Here is a 27,060-nt window from a genome sequence, read left to right on the forward strand (position 1 = left end):
TCAACCTAAGTTGCCCTTTGTCACCGATTCTGTTCATAACTTTTATGGACAGAGTTCCTAGGCGCTGCCAAGGTGTTGAGGGGATCCGTTTTGGTGGCTTTAGAATTGCGTCTCTGCTATTCGCGGTTGACGTGGTGCTATAGACCAGTTCATTGTTATTGTTTTGATGCGGGTTTTTCGCGCATGCGCGCCGGTCTGGTTGGCAAAAGACGAACACAATGGCGAACGCAAACAGCGAAACTGACGAGTTCTCCACGTATTTTTCTTCTTTAGATAACGTATCACAAGATCGTTTTAAGAGTAAGTTGATGGTTGATGGTATCAGATTGCCAGATCCACACAGCAAAAGCCTGAAGGGACGGAGTGAGTCTGGGAAATGCTGACCAAGTGCTCCGTACCACGACATACACAGCTGCCTTATAAACACGGCACGCCAGTACAGACGAGAGAGCATGAAAGCCCCTGAAACCACTGGACGGCTACAATTATTTTATATCAGGAAAAAGGCTCCAGCAACGCCCGCGACGCCATGAGGGATTAAGCGGTCAGAAAATGGATGGATGGATGGATGTTGTTCACATGTTTGTGTAACAGCACAAAGCGCCGTCGGACACAGGCCGCGTCTCAGCAGAGGAAGACCCGCCCGGTAGGATAAAAAAACATTGTTTACTATGGATTATTTTGGTATTTTTGTCTTGTTAAAATGGGTGGGGGTGTCGGCGACATTGCAGCGTAAACACAGAAGTACTAGCGCCCGTGAACCGGGGCGTAATGGAGCAGCAGCAGCTGCTGTCTGAAGCTGCTGCGGCGGCTGCTGTAGCGATCGCTACCTCCCCTCCGCCGCTATTTAAGTAGAACAATGACTAGAGCAGAATTAAGTTGTATTTACCAGAGATGAAGTGTAGACTGCAAATTCTGTTGTAGAATGATGGCTCCCCCAGTCCATTGGGAGTGTCTGCCTGCGCTCTTTTCATTGAAAATATCAATTTTTTTCTTCGTCCTTCCTCCTTCGGTAAACGACAGAAACGTACATCCAACGATTTGGAATGCCTCTCTGTGCAACCGGGAGCACAACAAGTCGTAGGCATTGTTTAGATTCCAAAAATAAACTAACTAAAAGCACGCTCTAAATCACCCGTTTTGTCATGTTGCAGACGAGAGCAGCTCTGTTTTTTGCCCACCACAGTGCCCGGATGTAGCGCTGACGTCATGCGTGAACTACCCTATTGGCTTCATCAGGGCGTGATCTACACCTCTCACTAAAGTGGTTCGCAGCCGAGTGCGAAGCTGCCGGGATGAGAATCAGTGCCTCCAAATCCGAGACCATGGTCTTGAGCCACAAAAGTGCCTTTTCTGGTTTGGGGAGGATGTATTACCCCTAGTGGAGGAGTTCAAGTATCTTAGGGTCTTGTTCACGAATGAGGGGAAGATGGAGCGGAAGATCGACAGGCGGATTGGTGCGGCGTCTGCTGTGAAGCGGGCGCTGTACCGATCCGTTGTGGTGGAGAGCTGAGCCAAAAGGCAAAGCTCTCGATTTACCGGTAGATCTACGTTCCTACCCTCATCTATGGTCATGAGCTTTGGGTCGTGACCGAAAGAACGAGATTCCGGATACAAGCGGCCGAAATTAGTTTTCTCTATAGTGTGCCTGGGCTCTCCCTTAGAGATAGGGTGAGGAGCTCAGTCATCCAGGGATGACTCATAGTAGAGCCGCTGCTCCTCCACGTCGAGAGGAGCCAGTTGAGGTGGCTCAAGCATCTGGTTAGGATGCCTCCTGGACGCCCCCCTGGTGAGGTGTTCCGAACACGTCCCACTGGGAGAAGGCCCAGGGGAAGACCCCAGGACACGCTGGAGAGAGTATGTTTCTCGGCTGGCTTGGGAACACCTTGGGATTCCCCCGGAGGAGCTGGCCCAAGTGGCTGGGGAGAGGGACGTCTGGGCCTCCCTACTGAAGCTGCTACCCCCGTGACCCGCCCCTGGATAAGCGGAAGACGCTGGATGGATGGATGGATGGATAGACTGTTAAAAAACTCTTTTGGTTAAAAACTAACAACGCATGTATCATCAAGTTCTTCTCATATTGAAGTCAGCCAGAAATACTGACAGAAATAGGATGCTCTAAGTCATTAACATCTTTAGTTATTTGATCCATGTTTCCCTGGTAGACATGAATAAAATGTGTTTCAAAGACTATGAAGGAGTCAATGTTGAAAGTGCTGAACCTTTTTCTGGAATTCATCCTGACATGTTGGTCATCAACTTCTAAAACAACTTCTGCCTGTTGCTGAGTTTATCTCTTTTGGTTTCTCCAAATGCTATTCTACAACTGATCTCAGGTCAGTTTAAAGAGGTTATGGTCTGGGTCCTAACAAACTTCATTCTGAAGGTGTGGTGGCTTTGATTTTGCTGTGGCGGTGCTCCACGATCAGTTACATGTAGCGGAAACCCTGGTCTTTGGCATCCTGTAGTCTTGAGGATGTGGTTTTCTTTAGATACGGGGTAAATGTGGTTTTTATGTCCTTTCTTCCAAGTGACAGTAGCTCTTTCCAACCAATAATCTAACTGATGTGAACCGTCACCTCACACACTTAGAGGATCACAGGGATGGAGGACTGAAGAGGTCATTAATGTTTTACACTTCAGGTCTGTAAAGGCAGGATTTAATCAACAAAGTATCATTAGTACCTGTTGCTGAATCAACTTTATTTTACGCTTCACTCCCCGCAGTTCATGCTCTATTCTCTTCTCATACTGAAGGGACAGTGTGGTCAAGCGGTTTGCCTTCAAAAGGACAATCATTCAAATCACAAGCAATTTTTCAAATGACAAAAATCTGACTTAATGTTGCAACAATCAGGTTGCTGATGAAACTCACAACCTTTTCCTCTCCAACATCATTACTGTTGTCTTCTCTGTGTCGATCGCCTCTCTCTAGAGCATCCAGGAGGTTGGCTGGTTTCTTCTGACTCTCCTGCACTGCACACTCATAATCGATACAGATCTTTGCCATTCCACTAGATCTGCTGTGGTCCTCTGACCAAAAACACAAGAGACAAAGAACTTATTTTTACAATAAAAAGTGCCAGATGTTGTCCAACAGACTTACTATCTCTGTAGTTTATAGCTTGAAAGGATATGACACCTTAAAGGATCAACAACACAAGTATTATAAAACAATCATACACCAACAACACAGCTAAAAGTACAATTGCACAATCAAAGACAAACTTTTTGACTAATCTGTCAGGCCGATTTGATAGAATTGACTTTGTAAAGTGCCTTGATATGACATGTGTTGCAAATTGTGACATAAAACTGAATTGAAAAAAAAATTTATAGACAAAAACGCATAGGTGAAAGCATCTTGTTAAAGTATTCACACCACTTCAACTTTTACGAACAGTCACGTTACAGCCACAAATATTTATGTATTTTTTTTTTATGTGAGAGGTAGACCTACAGACAACTGAACTTGAAGGAAAATAATACATGGTTTTCATTTTTCGTTTTAAATAAAAATCTCAAAATTAAAGCATCCTTTCTATTAAGGCTCCTTCACTCTGATACCCTGAAACTAAGTCCAGAGGAATCAATCTATTCAGAAGTCCCCTAATTAGTAAACATAGTCTAGATCTCTGCATCTTAATCCGCATGTAAATCCAGCTGTTCTGTGTCTGGCCTCAAAGGTTTGCTAAAGAACGTTAGAGAACAAACAGCACCAAGGAACCCAGCAGGCAGGTCAGAGAGAAAGTTCTGGTCCAGTTTAAGCAAGGCAAGGCAAATTTATCTGTATAGCACATTTTAGTACAGACACAATGCAAAGTGCTTTACATGAATAAAATATAGGGAAAAAATAAAATAAAAGCAAGTTGGAATAAAATGTAGAAATATTAAACAAAATAAAACATGGGAAAATGAAAACTAAACGCAAATATTAAAAACAGTTGGACTGCAAACTTGTACTAACTATGTTTCAGTAAAACAGTTTAACTACAACAGTCAAAGGCAGTCCTAAACAAATTTGTTTTTTAACTTGATTTAAAAGAACTCAGGCTTTCAACACTTTTACAGTTTTCTGGAAGTTTGTTCAATGTAAGTGGAGCATAGGAACTAAATGCTGCTTCTCCATGTTTGTAGGCTTGAGCCAGAAGACCTTAGTGGTCTGGAGGGTTGATACACTGATAACAAGTCTGTTATGTATTTAGGTGCTGAGCCATTCAGGGATTTCCTTACTAATGGGGAGTGGTGGCCTAGTGGTTAGAGCAGCGCGCTTGTGCTCTGAAAGGGTTGCAAGTACCCGGTTCGATCCCCACAGCCTGCACTCTGGGTCCCTGAGCAAGACCCTTAACCCACGATTGCTCCCCAGGCGCTGCACAGTGGCAGCCCATTGCTCCCCAAGGGGATGGGTTAAGATGCAGAAGTAAATTTCTCCATTGCGAGATCAATAAAGTTCTATTATTATTATTATTATTATTAGAACTGGGCTAATGTGCTCTACTTTCTTAGTCTTAGTCAGGACACAGGCAGCAGCGTTCTGGATCAGCTGCAGCTGTATGATCCACTTTTTAGGCAGACCTGTGAAAACACAATTGCAGTAATCAATTTCACTAAAAATAAACGTATGGATTAGTTTTTCCAGATCCTGCTGAGACATTAGTCCTTTAATCCTGAAAATATTATTCAGGTGATAGAAGGCCGACCTTGTCATTGTCTTTAGATACTTTTGGAGGTTCAGGTCTGAGTCCATCACTACTCCCAGATTTCAGTCCTGATCAGTGGTTTCTAACTGAAGTGACTGAAGCTGTCTGCTAACTTTTGATCTCTTCTCTATTGGTCCAAATTACTTCTGTTTTGTTTTTATTCAGTTGAAGAAAATTCTGTTAAGTGGTCTACGTGGCCAGTATGATATCACATCAACATTTATATAACTGCCACATTATAAAAAGAAGATTGTAGGGCACATGCTTGGGATTTTGCTGAATGAAAATGTGACTGCGAAATCCCCTGCAAGAATGCAGCTCTGTTTCATTTAAACTTTTTTCAGATTTTTCCAAGTTTATCTTTCTCCCACAAAATATAAACAGCCTCAGATGTATGGGCATACATCCTGTGGCTACTAACTCCTAAGGCATCCGGCTGCTAATGCATCCTGTGGCTAGTAGCTGTGGCTACTACCATAGCTCACTACCGTCAGGGGGTGAATGTGCATGTGAATGGGTGAATTACTGACTGTAGAGTAAATGGCTTGTCAGACTAGTTAAAGTGCTATACAAGTACAAACCATTTAATATTTAAAATTTTCAGTGTACTAACAGTGTTTATTGGGCTACGCGTGATAAATAAATATCACCTATATCCAAATAAAGTGCAATGAAGTTTGTAGCCTAAATGTGACAAACATGGAAAGCAGTTTTATTCAAAAATAAATCATGTTAATAATAAGTTATCAATAAAAATTCCATCAAATAGCCCAATGAAATAAAACAAGATATATTAACAGGGTCTATACAGGAATGAGTAACTCTAATTTAATGCTTTTTAATGTTCTTAGAAATAATTTTAATGCCATCAACAAGTACCCATGATTATAGATTTTAAACTTGACAGGCAAAAAAGGACCTCAGTTAGTCATTTTTATCATTTAAGGAAGAAAGCAAAGGTAAAACCTATTCTTTCAAGGCAAAAATATGGAAACACTACACCAAGCCTGCATTCATCATGGCTGGATTAGTGTAATTCTCTTTATCACTGAATCGGTCAGTCCTCACTCAGATGTCTGCAGCTGGTTCAAACGCTGCTGCACACCTTTTAATGGAAACATAAAAAGAGCATGTTAGCCCATCCTGGCCTCCCTTCACTGGTTGCCTGTTTATCTTAGAGTTCAGTTTAAAGAACTTCTGTTTGTTTTTAAGGTTTTTAACAGCTTTCCGCACCTTACTTAAATGAGCTTCTCCTTCACCTTTACACCCCTGCTTGCTCATTCACGTCTGCTGACCAACTGCTCATGGTCATTCACAGTTCTGAGCAGAAGCTTAGAGGGAACAGGGCCTTCTCTACTGGGGCCCCCTAAGTTATAGAACGACTTACCTTTGTACATTTGACAGGCCCCCCCACTGTCCAGTTTTAAAACCTGTCTTAAATCCTATTTTTATTTATTGGACTTCAACCTTACTGAGATTTTATCTTTCTCAACTTTTCTTGGTACTTGTATTTCTGCTGTGCCGGCTGGTTCTATTATGTTTGATATCAAGTTTTTATTATTATTATTATTATTATTACTGTTTTAAACTGTTGAGTCTTTACCCAAGTCATTTTATTAGATGTCATTTTGTTTTACCTCGTGTTAAAGTGCTATTTAAATAATGATGACAATGATGATGATTATGATCACAAGAAACTTTTGTATCACCTCCCAGAAGCTGGAAAGAAAAGAGACAAAAACATTTTTCACACCTCACTTAGTAACTCAAGGAATTATTTTAAACAAAATATTTTAGGCTAAAATATTAAACTGTTTATTGGTTGTTGTTTTTCTTAAATCCCGTTATGTTTAGTAACTTCAGCCAAAAGCTGCAGCATTTTGATTTAATCCATCTGAATGCAGTATTTGCAAGCCATACTCTGATTGGATGGAAAGAAACTTGTCTGTGACTGGCTGGTGAGGTGGACAGTTTTTGAAGTCACGAGCACACAGAGTCGAGTCAGCGCACAGCTGGTGTTGAGCGTGGAAGGATCAGGTCGCGAGTAGACACGAAACCGAGCGTGAGGAAAGTGGGTTAAGAAGAATTTATCAGAGTTGAGCGCGTGTGATATTTAAACGCTGAATACCTGTCTCACTGCCCGCTGAAAAGGCACAAATATTGCTCCAGAACTTGGTATACGGAATGCTGACTGAAAAATAAGTGGGTATACGCCGTATACCCGCATATACCATAGACTACACCACTGCCTGTCCAACTTCATGTGAGATCGTAAAGCATTGACACCCATTGTGCAAAGCTTAATTCTTTTTACAAACAAGGCAAAATCCTTAATCATCTTTACCGTCAGGAAGCTGCAGCCATGTCCCGAATTCTTTGTTTTCCATCCACTTTTGTTGGAAATTTGCATTTCCCATTCTTTAGCTCTTTCCCCGCCTTGAGTTTCTTTTCTGAACATTGTAAAAACATACGGCTTTACGATCAACTGGAAGCAGTTAAGGGTGTTCAGCGCGAAATCAGTTATATCTGATATAATATATCTGACGATATAATATATCTGACGAAACTGTTTTTGTTAACGTATTTTTTTAGAAAAAAATAAGCATTTTAAATGCCACCGATAATTACATTTAATGCTGTTTAATGCCAATTAAGGCCTTAATTAAAAATAATAATTTAATGACTTAATGCTTTTTAATGACCCACGGAAACCCTGATTAAAAAAATAAATTTAGCTTATTTTTTTCATTTACTTCAAAATATATTCATTATTTATTTATTTCAAGATGTATTTATTTATTTACTTTGTGACACTTTTTTATTAAGGTTACTTTACATAATTCAGGGACTTTATTTTTTTAAATCCGTTTTTATTTCAGGCTCTTTTTATTTTATGTTCTAATCAAACCACATTGATAAGGTTAAAACACAATACTGACCTAGCTTTCTTCTCTTGAGGCTGGGAAGGTGTGCATCCAGGGCCTTGGCCTTCTGGCTGTGGTAGCTTTCAGAGGAAGAGCAGGAGGCGAAACTGGAAGTTTCTGTTGAGCATTCTTTTGCAAAGTTTACTGCTGCAGGCGTCTTGACCACGAAAGGCCTCTGGAACATTTAAAAACAACCTCACCGGATTTTGTCACAACAAAGATCTAATATTTGAATTAATTCCATTTTTAAATTTTGCAAAAGCACTTTACGAGACAAAATATTCAAATTTATATACATTTACATATAAACCAAAAAGAAAACATTTTTGTATTTATCAATTCATTCAAACTAATACAACATACTATCTTCTGTGCAACCCGGAAGAACTGAGACACATCACGGATAGTATTCCCAAATCCATCATAAAGGCGTACATAAGGCTTGATCCACGATGGAAGCTGTGCTCTGGCATCAGGGCTCTTAAACCTGTAGGAGAAACAAACAAGTTCACATTTTCCCAGAGAAACAGTAATAATTAGTGCTAATTGTTGTTAAACTAACTTTAGAAGTGTATACGGATGTCTATGGATAGAAAGTGATATGAATAGAAATTGAACAAAGGCTATGTAATAAAAATCTGTATTTCAGATATTCCATTTATCAGTCCTTTAATTAAGCAGCATAGCTGTTTTAAAAGTATCAATATCAGTATTGTTTTGACAGCCTGGCTTAAATATCTCAAAATGAATAGGTCTTGAATTCTTCTATGCAGATCTACATCTATTTGGAATAACCCAGACATTTTGCAAAATAAAAAGGTTCCCTAACTTTGCAACATGAAACAGTGAAAAAGATTCCTTACCCTTTGAAACTACAGAAGATAACTTTGTATAAATGTATCTTTTACATATTTGTTAAAACTGTCATTATGTCCAGACAGTGAAACAAAAGACAGGTAATCTGTGAAAAAAACAAAATAAAATCAAGCTTCTCTCGCCCCTCCCAGTGGTCTTACTGCCAGGATAGAAACAACCAATCAGAGCCAGAAGGAATATCTGGCTCTGATTGGTTGTTAACAGTGTCCATACTGCTGGTGGGCTACAGTTGTGTGGAAAAATGGTGGAGAAACAAGATGCTTTACAGGAACATTGGAAACATCTGTGGAGGGAGGGCAGAGAGTAAGGGAGAGGGACCTGGAATGTGTGCTTGTTAGTTAGTTAGTTAGTACAATTTTTAGGCTAAGTCCATGGTTTTCTTAGCCCCTCCTGGGGCTGGGCATCAGTTTAAATTTCAAGAATGTATTCGATTCCTATTCTCAAGATTCGGAATCGATTATTTTCGATTGGACTAGATTGCTGGTATTAAAAACACTTTTAGCTGTTAACTGAATTTCATGACTGTATAGTTATGCAACATATTTATGCTAGTATCATATTAACATTCAACAGCAAATTAATAATGTAATGGTAGCTAATGGTGGCTGTAAGGACCAAAGCCTCTCCCTGAATGTTAAGACAATTGTTTTCGCAAACATGCTGTGGGGCAAAATACCCAAACAGATCCAGGGTAGAAAACAGAGACACCAGAGATATCTACAGCTGATATTTCTATTCAATTCAATAAAAAAAAAAAAAAATTAAACCAAAAGGGAAAATAAATTTGGATACTAACCTGGAATATTATTAAAAATATGACATTTAAAATAATAGACAATAGCGATGTTAATGCAATGTATCATGAATTCCTTCCTTAGACGGAAGGAACAGAAACAGAACCGCTGTGAACTCTTTGGTCCTGCCCATGGTAGAGAGGCTGGAATCGGAATGACTGGGTGTGTGGACAGGTGTCCTTTATGCAGGTGACGAGTTCAAACCAACTTAAAGACAGTTATAGTGTGCCCATGTTAAAAATTACACACCTCTACCTTCATGTAAATGGTAAAAATTGCTTAAGAGGCAATGTATCAACTACTTATTTCCCTTACTGTATCAGGGAAATAGAAATAATACTACCAATAGCTGATGACTATGTCTTACCTTTGATCACACAGAAAGATGGCTCCATAGTCCTCCTTGTGGCGAATAACCCTGCCAATGGCCTGGTTCACTGCTCTGAAGGCCTGCTGTTTGTACCACTCCTGACCTGACAAGTGCTGACAGGAAGACAAGTTTAAAGAAAATCATGCCACCACTGATTATTAATAGACTGTCTTTACTAGAGCCCAGATACCAGTTTTCCCCTACTTTTATTCCTGGAACTTTTTTCTGCCTCATTTCGTCCAAAAATTGCATCTTCAGGATGACTCGTGGGTCCAACTTAGGAGGAAAAGGCAAGCCGGTGATGATGACACCCCGACCAAAGTTGTCTGCAAAATCCAAACCCTCACTAGCCTAGGATAAGATAAACAGAAACAAAACTGCTAAATAGGAAGCATCATGGGAATACAAACATACAGGCATTGACAAACCTATTCACAGCAGGTTAGGGCTGGATGATATGGCCAAATGTTAGATCACAATATATTTCTCAATTTCAGTTGATTCAATATAATTCCGATATCAATATAAACGATATAAAATTCTCAGAAAAACTCCCATTCTTCCACTCTGGAGTTGCCCCTGGTGAGAGGCGGGGCATACTTGTTGCTGGGGTGGGCATACTTGTTGCCCCTCATCTCGGTGCCTGCACGTTGGGGCTCTCCCCGGTGAACGAGAGGGTGGCCTCCCTCCGCATTCGTGTGGGGGGACGGGTGCTGACTGTTTGTGCTTATGCACCAAACAACAGTTCAGATTACCCACCCTTTTTGGAGTCCTTGGAAGGGGTACTGGAGAGTGCCCCTCCTGGGGACTCCCTTGTTTTGCTGGGGGACTTCAACGCTCACGTGGGCACCGACAGTGGGACCTGGAGGGGCGTGGTTGGGAGGAATGGTCCACCTGATCTGAACTCGAGTGGTGTTCTGTTGTTGGACTTCGGTGCTCGTCATGGATTGTCCATCACAAACACCATATTCAAGCATAAGGGTGTCCATATGTGCTCTTGGCACCAGGACACCCTAGGCCGCAGTTCGATGATCAATTTTGTTGTTGTTTCATCTGACCTGTGGCTGCATGTCTTGGACACTTGGGTGAAGAGAGGGGCGGAGCTCTCCACCGACTACTACCTGGTGGTGAGTTGTCCCCTGTGAGACGGAGCTTTAACTCCCACCTCCGGGAGAACTTTGAACACGTCCCAAGGGAGGCGGGGGACATTGAGTCTGAATGGACCATGTTCCGCGCCTCTATTGTTGAGGCCGCTAGTCAGAGCCGTGGCCGCAAGGTTGTCGGTGCATGTCGCGGCGGCCACCCTCGAACAAGCTGGTGGACACCAGCGGTGAAGGAAGCCGTCAAGCTGAAGAAGGTGTCCTATCGGGCTTTATTGGCCTGTAGGACTCCGGAAGCAGCTGATGTTTACCGGCAGTCGAAGCGGCAGGTGGCTTGGCTGGTCGCCGAGGCAAAAACTCGGGCGTGGGAAGAGTTCGGAGAGGCCATGGAGAAAGACTTCTGTACGGCTTCCAAGAAATTCTGGTCCACTATCCAGCGTCTCAGGAGTGGGAAGCAGTGCGGTACCAACACTGTTTATAGTAGGGGTGGTGTGCTGCTGACCTTGACTCGGGACCTCGTGCTTCGGTGGGCGGAATACTTCGAACACCTCCTTAATCCCACCAACACGTCTTCCATTGCGGAAGCAGAGCCTGAGGACTCTGGGTTGGGTTCTCCCATCTCTGGTGCTGAGGTTGCCGAGGTTGTTAAAAAGCTCCTAGGTGGCAAGGCCCCGGGGGTGGATGAGATTCGCCCTGAGTACCTTAAGGCTCTGGATGTTGTGTGTTGGTTGGCGACTCTGCAGCATTGCATAGAAATCGGGGGCAGTTCCCCTGGATTGGCAGGCTGGAGTGGTGGTCCCCCTATTTAAAAAGAGGGACCGGAGGGTGTGTTCCAACTACAGAAGAATCACACTCTTAAGCCTCCCTGATAAGGTCTATTCAGGGGTTCTGGAAAGGAGGGTCTGTCGGATAGTCGAATCTCGGATTCAGGAAGAGCAGTGTGGTTTTCGTCCTGGCCGTGGAACACTGGATCAGCTCTACACCCTCAGCAGGATCCTGGAGGGGGCATGGGAGTTTGCCCAACCAGTCTACATGTTCTTTGTGGATCTGGAGAAGGCATTCGACCGTGTCCCCCGAGGGATCCTGTGGGGGGGGGGGGGGGGTACCCCAGGAATATGGAGTACCGGGCCCTTTAATAAGGGCTGTCAGGTCTCTGTACGACCGGTGTCAGAGTCTGGTCTGTATTGCCGGCAGTAAGTGGGACTCTTTTCCAGTGAGAGTTGGACTCCGCCAAGGTTGCCCTTTGTCACAGATTCTGTTCATAACTTTTATGGACAGAATTTCTAGGTGCAGCCAAGGTGTTGAGGGGATCCGTTTTGGTGGCCTTAGGATTGCGTCTCTGCTATTCGCGGATGACGTGGTCCTGTTGGCTTCATCAGGGCGTGATCTACAGCTCTCACTAGAGCGGTTCGCAGCCGAGTGCGAAGTGGCCGGGATTAAAATCAGTGCCTCCAAATCCGTGACCATGGTCATGAACTGGAAAAGGGTAGAGTGCCTTCTCCGGGTTGGGGAGGATGTGTTACCCCTAGTGGAGGAGTTCAAGTATCTTGGGGTCTTGTTCACGAATGAGGGGAAGATGGAGCGGGAGATCGACAGGCGGATTGGTGCGGCATCTGCTGTGAAGTGGGCGCTGTACCAATCCATTGTGGTGAAGAGAGCTGAGCCAAATGGCGAATCTCTTGATTTACCGGTCGATCTACGTTCCTACCCTCATCTACGATGACTCCTGGATGCCTCCCTGGTGAGGTGTTCCGGGCACGTCCCACGGGGAGGAGGCCCAGGGGAAGAGCCAGGACACGCTGGAGGGACCCGGCTGGCCTGGGAACGCCTTGGGATTCCCCCGGAGGAGCTGGCCCAAGTGGCCGGGGAGAGGGACATCTGGGCCTCCCTACTGAAGCTGCTACCCCCGCGACCCGACCCCGGATAAGCGGAAGAAAACGGACGGGCGATAATCATCTTAGGCCCTGTGCACACGACCATGATTCATGACAAACAGGATTGTTTTTGTTTCTGTTGAAACATCTAAATAATAAAATTTTTATTGTGATCTCTGCATGCAACACACTTCTAGAAACACTAATGGTGTGATGTCCCTGCTATGCAACTAGTAGGCACTATTTTCTTTGAAAATTCAACAACTTGAGCATGTGTACCAACAGTTCCTGTTTGAAAAGGAGCCACTGCTCAAACTGTCAGAATGGCAACAACTCAAATGTTTCTACGGACAGACGACGAGTTTCAACTGTTGCTTCAGATAACCAAATTCTAAAACAACCACTGAAATGTTTAAACCACTTAGCATCTGTTATGCTTCAGACATTTCTCCTGATTGCAGTCATACCAGGACAGAATCCATTATCATTGACACAGCAATAGAGAGTAGACCAGGAAGTTTTAGATTCCTTACACTCTGGGACTCGTTTTTGAATCGTGCCATTGTCAGAGAAAACATTGTGGTGTAAATAAACTGTAGAAACAAGAAAATTTTTCTTTTTCGACAAAAAAAAAAAAAAAACAAAAACAAAAAAGTTGATGTGCATAGGACCTGTATTCTTGAGCTAGAGCTACAGCACACAAACAAAGTATTTCTCAAAAAAGTCAATGGAAGAAGCAATAAGGGGAGCCTAATACTTAACGAGACAAACATTTTTTATTCTTTTCAAGACTGTCACAACCCTTTAGGCCATCAGTTTGGGGTCCCTGTTCACTTATTTAAAATATATCAAACCTCTGTTCATTGTGGAAGTACATCTGAGACCCAGCTAAACAACGTGTCCTCTGATTGGACAGTCTAATTTATGACTGTGGTCTGACCATCCAATCAGGGATCAGATAATCAGGAATCAAATTTCACATTTTCTGTCTAGATTTACACCCATCTGACGGTTGCCGTTGTATGCTGCTTGCTGCTCTTTCTGTGAGAAGACGTTTAGAAACACATTTCTTAAAAAAAAAAGAAAAGAAAAAGGAAAAAGAAAATGTTAATTTCTAAATTTAAAGCTGGATGACTTTAAATTTCCTGCATCTAAATTCTGACAAGACCGAAGTTTTAATCTTTGGGCCAGAGTCCTCAAAAAATAAACTTCTTAACCAATCATTTAATCTGGGTGGCATTAACCTGGCCTCTGGTAATAAAGTAAAAAATCTTGGTGTTATTTTTGACCAAGATATGTCATTTAAATCCCATATTAAACAGGTTTCCAGAGTTTCCTTTTTTCACCTCCGGAATATCGCCAAAATTAGAAACATTCTGTCCAGGAGTGATGCTGAAAAACTGGTCCATGCATTTGTTACTTCAAGGCTGGACTATTGTAATTCTTTACTATCGGGAAGTCCACAAAATGCAGTTCAAAGCCTTCAGCTGATCCAAAATGCTGCAGCAAGAGTTCTGATGAAAATCAACAAGAGGGATCATATTTCTCCAATTTTAGCTTCCCTTCATTGGCTTCCTGTTAAATCAAGAATAGAATTTAAAATTCTTCTTCTAACGTATAAAGCCCTTAATAATCAAGCTCCATCATATATCAGAGCTCTGATTACCCCGTATGTTCCTAACAGAGCACTTCGCTCTCAGACTGCAGGTCTGCTGGTGGTTCCTAGAGTCTCTAAAAGTAGAATGGGAGGCAGATCCTTTAGCTATCAGGCTCCTCTCCTGTGGAACCAACTCCCAGTTTTGGTCCGTGAGGCAGACACCCTGTCTACTTTTAAGACTAGGCTTAAAACTTTTCTTTTTGACAAAAATTATAACTAGTGACTCATGTTACTCTCAGCTACCTTTATAGTTTTACTGCTATAGGCTTAGGTTACTGGAGTATATCAGGATCTAATTTTCTCACTATATTGAGTTCTACTGTTCTTCAATTATGCATTATGTGTTGTCATTTCTGCTTTAACTTTCTGTTCTCTCTCTTTTCTCTTCATAGTAGGTACACCTGGTCTGGCGTTCTGTTAACTGTGACATCATCCAGAGAAGACGGCTCACCTGCTACTACCATCTAATGTAGAACAGATTACTAGATCAATGTGTGCTTCTGTGCTTTTTTGTTTCTCTTGTTGTGTCTCTGTTCTGTCTTCTGTAACCCCAGTCGGTCGAGGCAGATGACCGTTCATACTGAGCCCGGTTCTGCCGGAGGTTTTTTTTCCCGTTAATGGGTGGTTTTTCTTCCCACTGTCGCTTCATGCTTGCTCAGTATGAGGGATTGCAGCAAAGCCATGTACAATGCAGATGACTCTTCCTGTGGCTCTACGCTTCCCCAGGAGTGAATGCTGCTTGTCGGGACTTTGATGCAATCAACTGGTTTCCTTATATAGGAAATTTTTGACCAATCTGTATAATCTGACCCAATCTGTATAATATGATTGAACTTGACTTTGTAAAGTGCCTTGAGATGACATGTTTCATGATTTGGCGCTATATAAATAAAATTGAATTGAATTGAATTGAATTAAACCCTGCAAAATGTAGATATTTATTGCACTTTCCAGCTTTTAGTCTCGTCTTTGCTGACTTTCTAAACCGCACAACGTTCTTTTCCAGATTCACATTTTGTTGAGAAGTGATTCTTTCACCTCCTTCCATTCATACATTTTACTTCAGCAACGATCAGAAGACTTAGACAACTTTGTCATTTTGTATACACAGAGTGCGTACAGAACGAAATTGCGTTGCATACAGCTTGTAGATTGCAGTGAAATTAAATTACAGTATAAGGTGCAGCAGTGATTTAAAAGTAAACAATTGAAATGTAAACAATGCAGGAGAAGTCACAGTGTACAGGTGAGTATTTTTAAAACCATTTGTATGTGCAGAATTGATGGTTCAAAGGGCATTTGTGCAAGAATACAGCTTGTAAATTACAGTAGATTTAAAATACAGTATAAGGTGCAGCATTGATTTAAAAGTAAATTGAAATGTAAACAATGCAGGAGAAAGTCAAAGTGTACAGGTGAGTATTTTTAAAAACCATTTGTATGTACAGAATTGATTGTGCAAAGGACATTTGTGCAAGAATGCATTTAGAAACTAAGAGTTTGGCAGCATTTGTAATGCTAGATGGAGATGCAATGATGCAAAAAGTGCAAATATGTGAATGTTGTGCAGAGTTTATAGGTTATAGATTTAGCAGTTCAACAGCAGTTCAACAGTCTAATGGCAGCAGGGAAAACGCTTTTGCAGAACCTGGTGGACCTGCAGCGGATGCTGCAGAACCTCTTCCCAGAAGGCTGCAGGGAGAACAGTCCATGGTGGGGGTGTGAGGGGTCCCTGATGATGTTACGGGCTCGGGAAACGCAGCGCTGAGATGAAATGTCTTTTATGGAGGGAAGAGGAGCTCCGATGATCCCTTCTGCTGTCCTCACCACTCTCCTCACGTTCTTCCAGCCGGAGGCACTGCAGCCTCCACACCACACAGAGAGACAGCTGGTCAGAATGCTCTCTATGGTGCTTCTGTAGAAGGCCGTGAGGATGGGCGGGGGCAGGTGGGCTCTCCTCATACTCCGCAGGAAGTACAAGCACTTCTGTGCCCTCTTCACCAGTGATGTCATGTTCGCAGACCAGGTGAGGTCGTCCGTGATGTGCACCCCCAGGAACTTGGTGCTGCTGACCACCTCCACAGCTGAGCTGTTGATGAGCAGTGGAGCGTGGTGAGGCCGGTTCTTCCTGAAGTCGACGATGATCTCCTTCGTCTTCTCCATGTTCAGGATCAGGTTGTTGTCTCTGCACCAGCCCACCAGCTGCTCCACCTCCTCTCTGTAGTCCTGGTTGTCGTCGTCTCTGATCAGGCCCACCACCGTTGTGTCGTCTGCAAACTTCACGACGTGATTGGTGGTGAACCTGGGGACGCAGTCATGAGTCATCAGGGTGAACAGCAGGGGGCTCCAGACACAGCCCTGAGGGGAGCCCGTGCTGAGGGTAATGACATCAGAGGTGTTCTGTCCGACCCGGATTGACTGAGGTCTGTTGGTGAGGAAGTCTAGCAGCTAGTTGCGAAGGGGTGTGCTGAAGCCCAGAAGTTCCAGTTTTTCCACCAGATGCTGTGGGATGATGGTGTTAAACGCTGAACTGAAGTCCAGAAACAGCATCCGCACGTGCGTGTTCTTCTCCTCCAGGTGGGTCAGGCTCAGGTGAAGAGTGGACGAGATGGCGTCCTCAGTGGAGCGGTTCCGTCGGTAGGCAAACTAGAACGGGTCGAATGTTGGGGGGAGAACTTTGCTGAAGTAAAACTTAAATAAGAATCTTGCTGTATCGTCAAAGAACAACAAGCCTGTCTTTAGGAATCAGAAGTGGCTGTGAAGAAAGCTCAGGGCTTCCTTCCTCTGGGACTTTTTTTAACCCCGGGTGGTGTTTTTCTTTTGAGGGTGGGGGTGATGTCACCATCTAATTTGCATATTTGTTCACACATTGGTGACCCAGGCTGTAAGAGGGTGTTTGCCAAGACAAAAACATATTAAAATGAGTGATTAAGTGTGTTTGGAACTAAAAATTACCTTTACAAAATGATTTAGGAATTTTAAATCCATTGTCTAACTCCACACAACACTGAAATAATTTATTCAACAGGGATAGTACACATTAATGAACATTTTTGCAAATGTGTGAGCTTTTGCTTTGCAAACGCTAATTTTCAACTGTTGTCCCTACACCAGGCGTATAAGGTCAACAAATATTAAAAGTTCCAGCATTAAGTAAAGCATAAAATCTGACAATAAATCTTAAAGTTCCTACTTTTAGTATAACAAAGTCTTACCTAATCAAAAGCCCTGACTCACTCACCCACTCAACTGAATGAGAAAGTTAGCATTAAATGCAGCATCAGATCACATATAGTTCAAGTCAGTATTAGTGTTGCGCCGATGCCATTTTTTGGCCCCGATACCGATACCCGATACCTGGCTGTGCAGTATTGGCCAATACCGATACCATACCGATACCATCTGTTTGAAATTGATGTGTGTGTGTATATATGAACAACTGCATACTACTTAGGGTAGTAGAACTTTTTATTGACTACCTGGAATGGGTGACAATAGTTGAATAAACTTTTGGCTCTCAAAGGCCAAAATAGTGCAACATGCGTGAAATTATAACATGTATAATAGTAGTGCAACAGTAAGACAGTAAAATTACATTGATAATTTAATAATTTCTTTGAAACCCTGAGTTTTGGCTCTCCAGTGCCAAAATAGTGCAACTTTCATGAACTTGTATAACATGTATAATACTAGTCGGGAGAGAGAAGGCTGCGTTCAAGTGACATACAAACATCAAAATGGTATCGGTGCCCTATTTGTTGGTACTCACCGATACCGATACCACCATTTTAGTGCTGGATCTGGGCCCCGTCCGATACTGGTATCGGTGCAACACTAGTATTCTTTAAACCTTAGTCGCTAACATATACATAAAATGATATTGGGACAAGGGCAGGGTTTGGAGACATAAAAAAGGGTAGTTAGGTAAAGTTAATTAGTTACAAAGTTGCATGTGTATAAAAGAGACCTAGACTGAATGAGGACACCGTTGGTTTGATTTAAGCCAAGTCTTTATTTGAAACTTAAAGGTGGAACATGTTGTACAGTCTCTTATAGTAAATGGAACACCATTCCAGGTATTACTGAGAGAACATTCTGCCCAAAGGTGGTACTATAAGGCACTTTACAATCTCCTCTTACCAAAGACCCAGTGGCTCTGCCTGAAGTAGATTTCAGTTTTATAAAACAAATTGTACTAAAAAGACAGTTATCAGAGGCACACAAAGTGACCGAGATTAATAAGGGATTAAAGCTATAAATCAAATTCACGGAACGATTTTAGTGCAAGTTTCAGTGAAAAAAATTGAATACATTAAAACCTACCTTTACATGACGAGGCAGCAGCAGCTGCGGTGTGCCTGTGAGAAAACACTGAGGGAAGCTAGAACTATCGTGGCATCTCTAGCTCTCACTGGTGCCTCAATACAGTGACTCCAGACCGACTGGTGCTTTAGATCAATTAAATTTACCAAAAGCACCAGTTAAACAATTCTTTATTTGAAACTTAAAGGTGGAACATGTTGTACAGTCTCTTATAGTGAATGGAACACCATTGCAGGTATTACTTAGAGAACATTCTGCCCAAAGGTGGTATGTCTGTAAGGCACTTTACAATCTCCTCCTACCAAAGACCCAGTGGCTCTGCCTGAAGTAGATTTCAGTTTTATAAAACAAATTGTACTAAAAAGACAGTTATCAGAGGCACACAAAGAGACCGAGATTAATAAGGGATTAAAGCTATAAATCAAATTCACGGAACTATTTTAGTGCAAGTTAAAGTGAAAAAAATAGAATAGTTTAAAAACTACATTTACATGACGAGGCAGCAGCAGCTGCGGTGTGCCTGTGAGAAAACACTGAGGGAAGCTAGAACTATCGTGGCATCTCTAGCTTTCACTGGTGCCTCAATACAGTGACTCAAGACCGACTGGTGCTTTAGATCGATTAAATTTACCAAAAGCACCAGTTAAACAAAAAAGTGGAAAAAGTCACTTGTTGCTAGTCTCTTTTTGAAAGAAAATTGCTAGAGGGGTCTAAAAAAGACGCTAAATGGCAAACACTGGACTGCCGTCTTAATTAATTTCACACTTGGATTATGGTTAGTATAAGTGCGCAAATATAAGCTATACATAATATGTCTAGGGCTGGGCAACGATTAAAATATTTAATCGCGAGTAATCGCATAATTTGCCTGATTAATCGCGATTAATCGCATTGTATTTACAAACTCCAAGAATGAATTCAAAAATAGTGTAAAGAGCACTTTTATTTTAATGTTCTGCTGCCATATGAACAAAAGTGTTGTAACATTTGTAGCACTTATCAGTAACACATATTTAGTGTAAAGCTCAACTTAAACATGTAAAACAAAAAATAGCAATAATAATAAATTAAAGCTTATTGCCACTGACAGGAAATTCTCTTTATGAGGAAAAAATCTACCAAACACAGGCTCTGAGGTAACAGCACGGAGCAGCATTACCATTTTATGTTCAATACCAAAGTTTAACTTGGCAGTGGTTACAACTAACTTGTTTCTGTCATATTCGATGCTGGAAGAACTTTAAACTGAAATGCTTGCTAACTCGATATGCTTGCGTTGCTTGCGTTTATTTGACGTTAACATGCGGTTTTTTGTTGTTGCTTTCTCGCGTGCATATAGTGAATGGCAGGGAAAAAACAGGCAAAAACACATGGATACTTTGAAACGAGAAGCGACTTCACCGACGGCGTCGATGCAAACCCCGCTCCGCTCCGCACCGCACAAAACTTGTTCCGTTCGCCAACTCACCGCCTCGCCTAAGCAAATTCCTGCGGGAAACACCGCCTTCCGCATGTCGGCTTTGTTTTTTTCCGGCCAGCACCTTTCTTCCTCTGAATCCGAGGTTTGGCTGACAGCGAGGTTATTGGCGCATTATCGCCACCTACTGTTCTGATTCAAACCCCTACACCGCAGCAACAGACCTTCACAAAATAAAAGCATGTGAGCAACATGCGTTAATGCGCGTTAAAGAAAATATCGCCGTTAATAGTCTAATGAGTTAACGCAAAATTAACGCGTTAACTTGCCCAGCCCTAAATATGTCATATGCTTTACACTGTTTTAATATTAAATAAAAAAAGAAACTTTATTCTGAAGGTGTGGTGGCTTTTATTTTGCCATTGTGGTTGCACCACGATGTAGCGGAAATGTTCGAATGTCTTCATTCTAACATGTTTTTCTATCACAGGTTACCATACTGAGGCAACGGCTTGAGCTGCATATTCCCACCATCACTAATGTGAATATTTAGAGTAAGACCTTGAAGACGCTCACCTTCCCACGACACACAGCAAAGAAGCTTCCTCCTTTAGACGCTGGATCATTCACTTTGTTGTAATAGCCATCAATAACCTTAAAAGACAGAATCAGGGTTATGTCAGCAAAGAACTACTGTCAAACTAGCAAGACCCCAGACATCCTGAACATTGAGGTTCTAAAACTTTAATGACAGGACTGCTACAGAAAAACAAGAAGTTGACAATAAACTAAAATAAAAAAATATACAAAAGTGTACTTTGGAAAAAACTATACAATTGATAAAATAATGCATCAAAACCATATTTAAAGGCAAGATTTTTTTATTTGAAAATAAAAGCTTTTATTATGCAAGACAAATATTTAATTTGATTTTACTTGTATTATTAATTTATTTAGTTTATTCCTTTGTGTTGCTTCCTGTTGTTGTGCACAACAAATCATGTAATGACAACCATTTTCACCTCTCTAAAAGTTCCCTTCCCTTTGGGTTCAACAAAAATGGGCTTCATGGTCTCAATGCGATCCGTGTGTCCGTTGGCCTGGAGAGAGAAAGCAAACTCAGAACAAAATGGTTTTTCATACCAACACTGACTCAAAGCTTTGAGGGGAGCACACCAGGACGACTGTGGTGAATCTCATCAATTAACACTTGGACTGTTCTGATCAGCTAAATCCAAATCTTGTGCAATCAAGCCATGTGAGATAAATCATATTGAGTTGAAAGCCACATGAAACATGAGACTTGTACAGGCACCCAGGGACTGCTTCTCACAGCAGGGGGTAAATGTATGAAGACTTGCTGCTCATGTTGATCACTCTCTTTCACCCACTGCTCAGCAGCAATGGGGAGAACTCTTTTTCACACATTGTTCCTCAACAGCAGCATTGGAGAGACAGCCACCAGGGTCCGAATGGGTTCATACACCCACGAACATTTGCAGTCTAAGTACAGTCTGTTTTCTGTGAAACCAACACTGGAACTTAGCCGACTGCCCTGGAGACGGTCTGCTTGTAACCTTCTCAGCTGAGCCGAGACGGCTCAGCCAAGACAGCTCGGAGCGGTCTCCTCTCCTGTGGCCAGGCAAAGCTGAGAGAAAAGCTGATCTGAAGTCGCCCGCTGCAACCTGCACAGGCCCTCAATGACCACAACCACGCCAGGAAAGGCTGTACGGAGGTCCCCCAAGCTGGAAATGCCGTGCAGAGAGAACATGTTGCGACCCCCTTCACAGGCTGAGCTCACCCCTCCCCATGTACAGCTTGTTCAGCCAGGCCTGGTGGCTTCCTGAAGGACAGCTGTTTTCCCCTTTCGCGCTAGCCGCCTGCTTGCTGCACAGATAACCAGTTTTATTTTGGAGTAATTCACTGCAACCGGACACCCGTCACCACAACCAGAGAAAATGGCAGAGAGATAAACAGGGAAAGTTTAGAATGATAGGGCATAGGCTTTAGCTTCCCAGATAACTACCACCGACTCGGTGGCACTGAGTCATTTTCGTTTCACGCCATTGTTTGACAGTGCTGCAATGATGGTTTTGTTCTTTTGTTTTTTGTGTAGAAAGTTCCTTAGCTTTGTTGTGCCATATTAAAGCCACAATGAAATAATTGATGTCAGATTGAATTCTGACCACACAGCCACAAAGGAGAGTTTTAACTGGGATGGCCTCTCTCAGCAGGGTGCCTACTGTAAATCACACCCCACAGACAAAAGGTCAGAGAACTTCTGACCAGACTCTTAGACAACCACTACTTCTCCCTGGAGCAGTCCAGGCCAAGGCTGCCACCCAGTCTTCACCTTTCTTCCTGCCTCAGACGAAGGAGGAGAGAGGCTGGCTTGAGAATAGCTAGCACTATGAGGCCCTCAAGGCCCCAAAAGCCCACAAAGCGCACAGAACAGCCATTTTGTGAAACTCATCTGCCTGCTTCAATGGAGTCTGCATGCCACAGCGCCCCCTAGCTCCCGGAGGTATCATTGCATTGATAAATTCAAGCGCTCCTAAAGTAATCATTGTACTGACCAAATCAGTCTTTAAAATGTTATTTCCTCGAATAATGTTTTGTGTTAACTTGGGATTTGCATTGTGAATGGATTAAAACGCATGCCAAATGTTGTTGTGAATTAGTTAAGCTAATTTAACTCCAGTCCACACATTCAGATCTGCAGTGAACGGGATTCACTGAACTATTCTGATTATCATTAACCACTTTTGTTTTGTCTTTTGTTTACTTTTGCATGTAAATAGTTCCTTAGCTTAGTTTCTTTTTATCTTAATTTTGCTTAGTAGTTTAGTTAAGCTTCACTAACCTAGTAGAGAGGATTTATTGATCGAAATATAGAGTTAATCCAGATAAACAGTATTATCTAGTGATGTTCTCTGGATGTTCATTTAATTTCTGTTGATAAATTCTTGTACTTGAAGAAGTTGTCACTCCTTTATGTATGTGCAGAGTTTGCTGTTAAAAGATCGCTAGTGCTCGAATTCATCCCTTTAAACCATTGTTGTCACCAGACAATACTTAACAGACAGGGTTATTTATGAAACATTAAATAACTTTAAGCAATGTATAATTGCACAACAGCTTCTTTTATACTAATTTTGCTAAGTAGTTTTAGTTTAGCTCCACTAGCCTGGTAGAGAGGATTTGTTGATTGAAATATAGTGTTAATGCAGATAAACAGCATTTTATAGTGATGTTCTCTGGATGTTCATTTTATTTTTATTAATACATTTTTGAATTTGAAGAGAAGTTGTCACTAACAGTTTGCTGTTAAAAGAATGTCAGTGCTTGAATAATTCCTTTCAACTATTGTCCTAATATGAACTGTTTGGGCTGATATTCACCAGACAATACCTAACAGACCGAGAGTTATTTATCAAACCTTAAATAACTTAAAAACAGCGTATAATAGCACAAGACAAGGCTGATAAAAAGTTAGAAAAAAAGCCAGCAACAAGGTATCATGAAGCTTTTGACTCACTCTCCAAAACTCCAGAGTTTTTTCCATCAAAGGAAAGGAAGGAAAAAACACTAAAAGGCCATGAGGAACCACACGACTAAAGTTGGCTGAGGAGAAAAAAAGAAAACAAATGTTTGTTAGCATCGAAACAGGAAACCTTCAGCATATTCACAGAAATACCTAATTTGGATTCTAATTACTATTTCTAAAACCTTTGAGCTTGTGATTGGTTAATACAGACTATCACTACCTAATGATGGATATGGTATGAAGACGTCTGGAGTAATAAAACATAAAAGACATAGAGCAATAAAGGCAATAATGTGCTTCTGAATGTTTCTTTACGGTTCCTAGACAAATTTTCAGATGAACATGACCAAACCAGGTTTGGCTCAAATTGTGAGGTTAAAAAGATATGCCATTAATTTAGGCAAGATATCTGAGAAAACTATGATTGATAAACTGACACACAATGAGAGAAATTTCCTGTGGAAACAAACTGTAGGCATGAACAGTATACAGAACTAAATGCATCTTGTCCTATTAGATCTCGTCATTGATCATAAAATTGTTCAGAGCTGAATAACCAAGCTGCATCAGATTGCTCCTTATATTCCAAAGAGAGCACTGTGCTCTCAGACTACAGGTCTTCTGGTGGTTCCAAGAGTCTCTAAAAGTAGAATGGGAGGCAGATCTTTTAGTTATCAGACTCCTTCTCCTGTGGAACCAACTCCCAGTTTTGGTCCATGAGGCAGACACCCTGTCTACTTTTAAGACTAGGCGTAAAATTTTCCTTTTTGACAATGCTTGTAGTTAGGACTTTCTAATGATATAGAACATATAAACAAACTGCAATACATTAAATTGAGGGTTCATCTACCAACAACAGCAACTGTTGGGAAAGTCAGAAAACAACTAGAACATTGAGGTAGAACCATGTAGGAAGCTGTAACTTACCCACAGTGTTTCCTAAAGAAGCCATGTTATGAGGATCAAACCTTCCAAACAAAAGACAGATTTATTAAAGCAGCAGCAGCAAAGGCACTGGAACAGTTGTCCAATAATAAATATACATGCCAATGACTGAGTGAATACACAGAACATATTTCTACATTGAACTTTGAATGAAAGGTAATCACTTTCCCCAACTGTAGTTTTGTGAATACTTCTCATATATCTACTTAAATGGAGATTATTTGTATACCGCATTCTTCGGACCATAAGGCACAACATCCAAAAACTGATGTTGTGCCTTATAATCCGGTGTGCCTTATATGTGATTACTGTTGTGCTTACTGACTGATTTTATGTGGTACAATGCACTGAAAAATCTGTTAAAATTTGTAAGTACCACTTTGGTTAGCAACAAAGCAGCCCCACTCAGTGGATATTCGGAGCATTACGGTATACTATGTCACTACCTGATCGGACCGCTTAGCAGTCAATAAGACTGCCTGACTGTAATGTCGAAACTAGAAGTGCATTCAGAAGGCAGCCTGTGCCTGAAGTATGCGCTAGCAACAATAAACCTAGTAAGTTAATTCAATATAAAAGTTCAGTTTATTTTGCCCTTATATTAGAAACAGGGCAGTGTAGTCCAACTATTCTGTCCTCCCGACAGAGACAGATAGGGCTCTGCATCAGGAGAGAGTGGTGTTAAGCAGGAAAGACACTAGATGCATCGCTGTGCGTAAACACAGCAAAGCAGCATACGTGCATCCTGCGCTTAGGTTTCATTGTAATCAGTCAATAAATGTACACCAGAAGCATAATATGCGCATCCAAAGCGCATATTTATACTACGCGACGCCTAAATTAAATTGAAGGAAAACAACATCCTGTGTCAAAGTTCACTTCCGGAAGTATCCCAAAATAAGAGTCGCCAAAAATAAACCGCCATGGATGATGTAGTTGTGAAAAGCTAACAAACAAACTAAAATATGCGATTTCTAATCAGATATGGTCAAGACACGGACTTTTAGGTGATCGAAACATAGGATATATTACTGGTAATATAGTACCTTAAATTATTAGGTATAATAATTTATACTTAATTACTTAAATTCTTCAAGTAATTAAAGAAGTTGCCTTTCTTTAATTACTTACCCATGACAAAAGTTCTTCTTTCCACAGAATCACACAGCTGTGAAGTGTACTTTGCAGCGTCTGATGTAGATTTGCGTTTTTAAAAACAAGCCGTAAGCTGCGCCGCTGACGTTACACGGCCAGTGTATTTCCTCCCTTACCGGATTTGATTTCTCTAATGAAAACAGTGGACGTCCCTGATTTTGTTAACCACAGAATCTCTTTTTGGGGGTTGGTTTGTTTTGTTTGAAAAGCTCTACTACAGTGATAGTGGCAAGACTGGGTAAATACTACTTGTTGCGCTACACTTTTTTACTCCATCATGATACACTGAAATCCGGGACATCTGGTCACCTTACCAGAGGGGCGGAGTGATACTACACACTTGGGAAGAATATCTAATGTAGTGCATCTTATATGTGGACAAAGACACACAGACATGTTAATTCACGGTGTGCCTTATAGTCCAAAAAATACAGTAATTCCTTCCTTTTGTGGATCGTATGGGCCCGTCTTTAGGTAGTACAACATCTTTGTATAATATGAACACAGCCCTCAAGGGAGCATTTCTAAGTAGATACATTTCAAGTAAAAGTAATCTTTAGTTTAGCCAGTGTTTTCTGACAAAGTAAAATGCTGTCCACAACATTTCAATACCTAAGAACAGCCAAGAAAAGACTTCCCTCATGTTTCCAGTGAGTTCAAGAGAACTTTTACCTCCGATCAAACGCTGAACTTAGCTGAACTCCATCTGGGCCTCGATCAATAACGCTCACAAAGATCTGGTCCCGATCAATCACATGACCATTTTCAAGAAGCACGGGAAATTTTCTGAAGCAAATAAAATAACTAAATCATACTGAGAAATACGCTCTGACTACTGGTAAAACAATACAAGGTGAAAATATCACACTTCTGAGGAATTGCAGAACAATTTTTGTTTAATAAATACAATTGTTTAAAGAAATGTAATGATTTTTTCCCCTCAATTAAGAAAATAAAACGTCCACAATGTACTTGATTTGTCCAAGCCACTGCCCAAATATGAACTAAGCTAAAAGGCTAACACAGTTTTCATTTTGGTCCATTTTGGATTCTGGGTAACCGATTCAAAAACTCAGTAAATAATCCCTAAACCCCCAATTAAAGAACCATGATTTTGGTTAACGTTTTCCCAGCCAATAAAATCAACTAATAATTACATAAAACATTACATTACATTTTCAGCTCAGAGGTGAAGGAGGTCAGGGGGGAGAGGGTACCGCTGGTCAGAATAATGCAGCGAACGCCTTGATTTACCAGATCCTGCATGCTGAAGCCTGGGGAGAAGCACCAGTAACTCAGGATGTTCCCTAGAAGACAGACAGCAGCCGATCACACATTTTGGTTGATTCAATTAAGTTTACTCTTAGAACAGACAGTT

The 27,060-nt window shown here is 41.5% G+C and overlaps 1 protein-coding gene across 4 annotated transcripts in view; it reads right to left on the minus strand.

Moving 5' to 3' along the window:
• rtel1 (regulator of telomere elongation helicase 1) overlaps positions 1–27,060 on the minus strand; it is a 100,356-nt gene that overhangs the window by 28,556 nt on the left and 44,740 nt on the right. For 2 of the 4 annotated variants that reach the window (XM_036133135.1, XM_036133134.1), the window contains 12 exons: positions 26,857–26,989; positions 26,355–26,468; positions 24,510–24,550; positions 23,574–23,659; positions 21,058–21,135; positions 20,612–20,689; positions 9,869–10,015; positions 9,662–9,777; positions 7,988–8,111; positions 7,640–7,799; positions 2,879–3,033; positions 2,686–2,781 (listed from right to left, as the gene is read on the minus strand). In XM_036133135.1, coding sequence (XP_035989028.1) covers positions 2,686–2,781; positions 2,879–3,033; positions 7,640–7,799; positions 7,988–8,111; positions 9,662–9,777; positions 9,869–10,015; positions 20,612–20,689; positions 21,058–21,135; positions 23,574–23,659; positions 24,510–24,550; positions 26,355–26,468; positions 26,857–26,989 — 1,328 coding nt within the window. The remainder of the gene's footprint in view (positions 1–2,685; positions 2,782–2,878; positions 3,034–7,639; positions 7,800–7,987; positions 8,112–9,661; positions 9,778–9,868; positions 10,016–20,611; positions 20,690–21,057; positions 21,136–23,573; positions 23,660–24,509; positions 24,551–26,354; positions 26,469–26,856; positions 26,990–27,060) is intronic. The other 2 variants (XM_036133136.1, XM_036133137.1) reach the window with 2 other exon arrangements.

Source organism: Fundulus heteroclitus, unplaced genomic scaffold, assembly GCF_011125445.2.
Source record: "Fundulus heteroclitus isolate FHET01 unplaced genomic scaffold, MU-UCD_Fhet_4.1 scaffold_58, whole genome shotgun sequence".
Classification (NCBI taxonomy): domain Eukaryota; kingdom Metazoa; phylum Chordata; class Actinopteri; order Cyprinodontiformes; family Fundulidae; genus Fundulus; species Fundulus heteroclitus.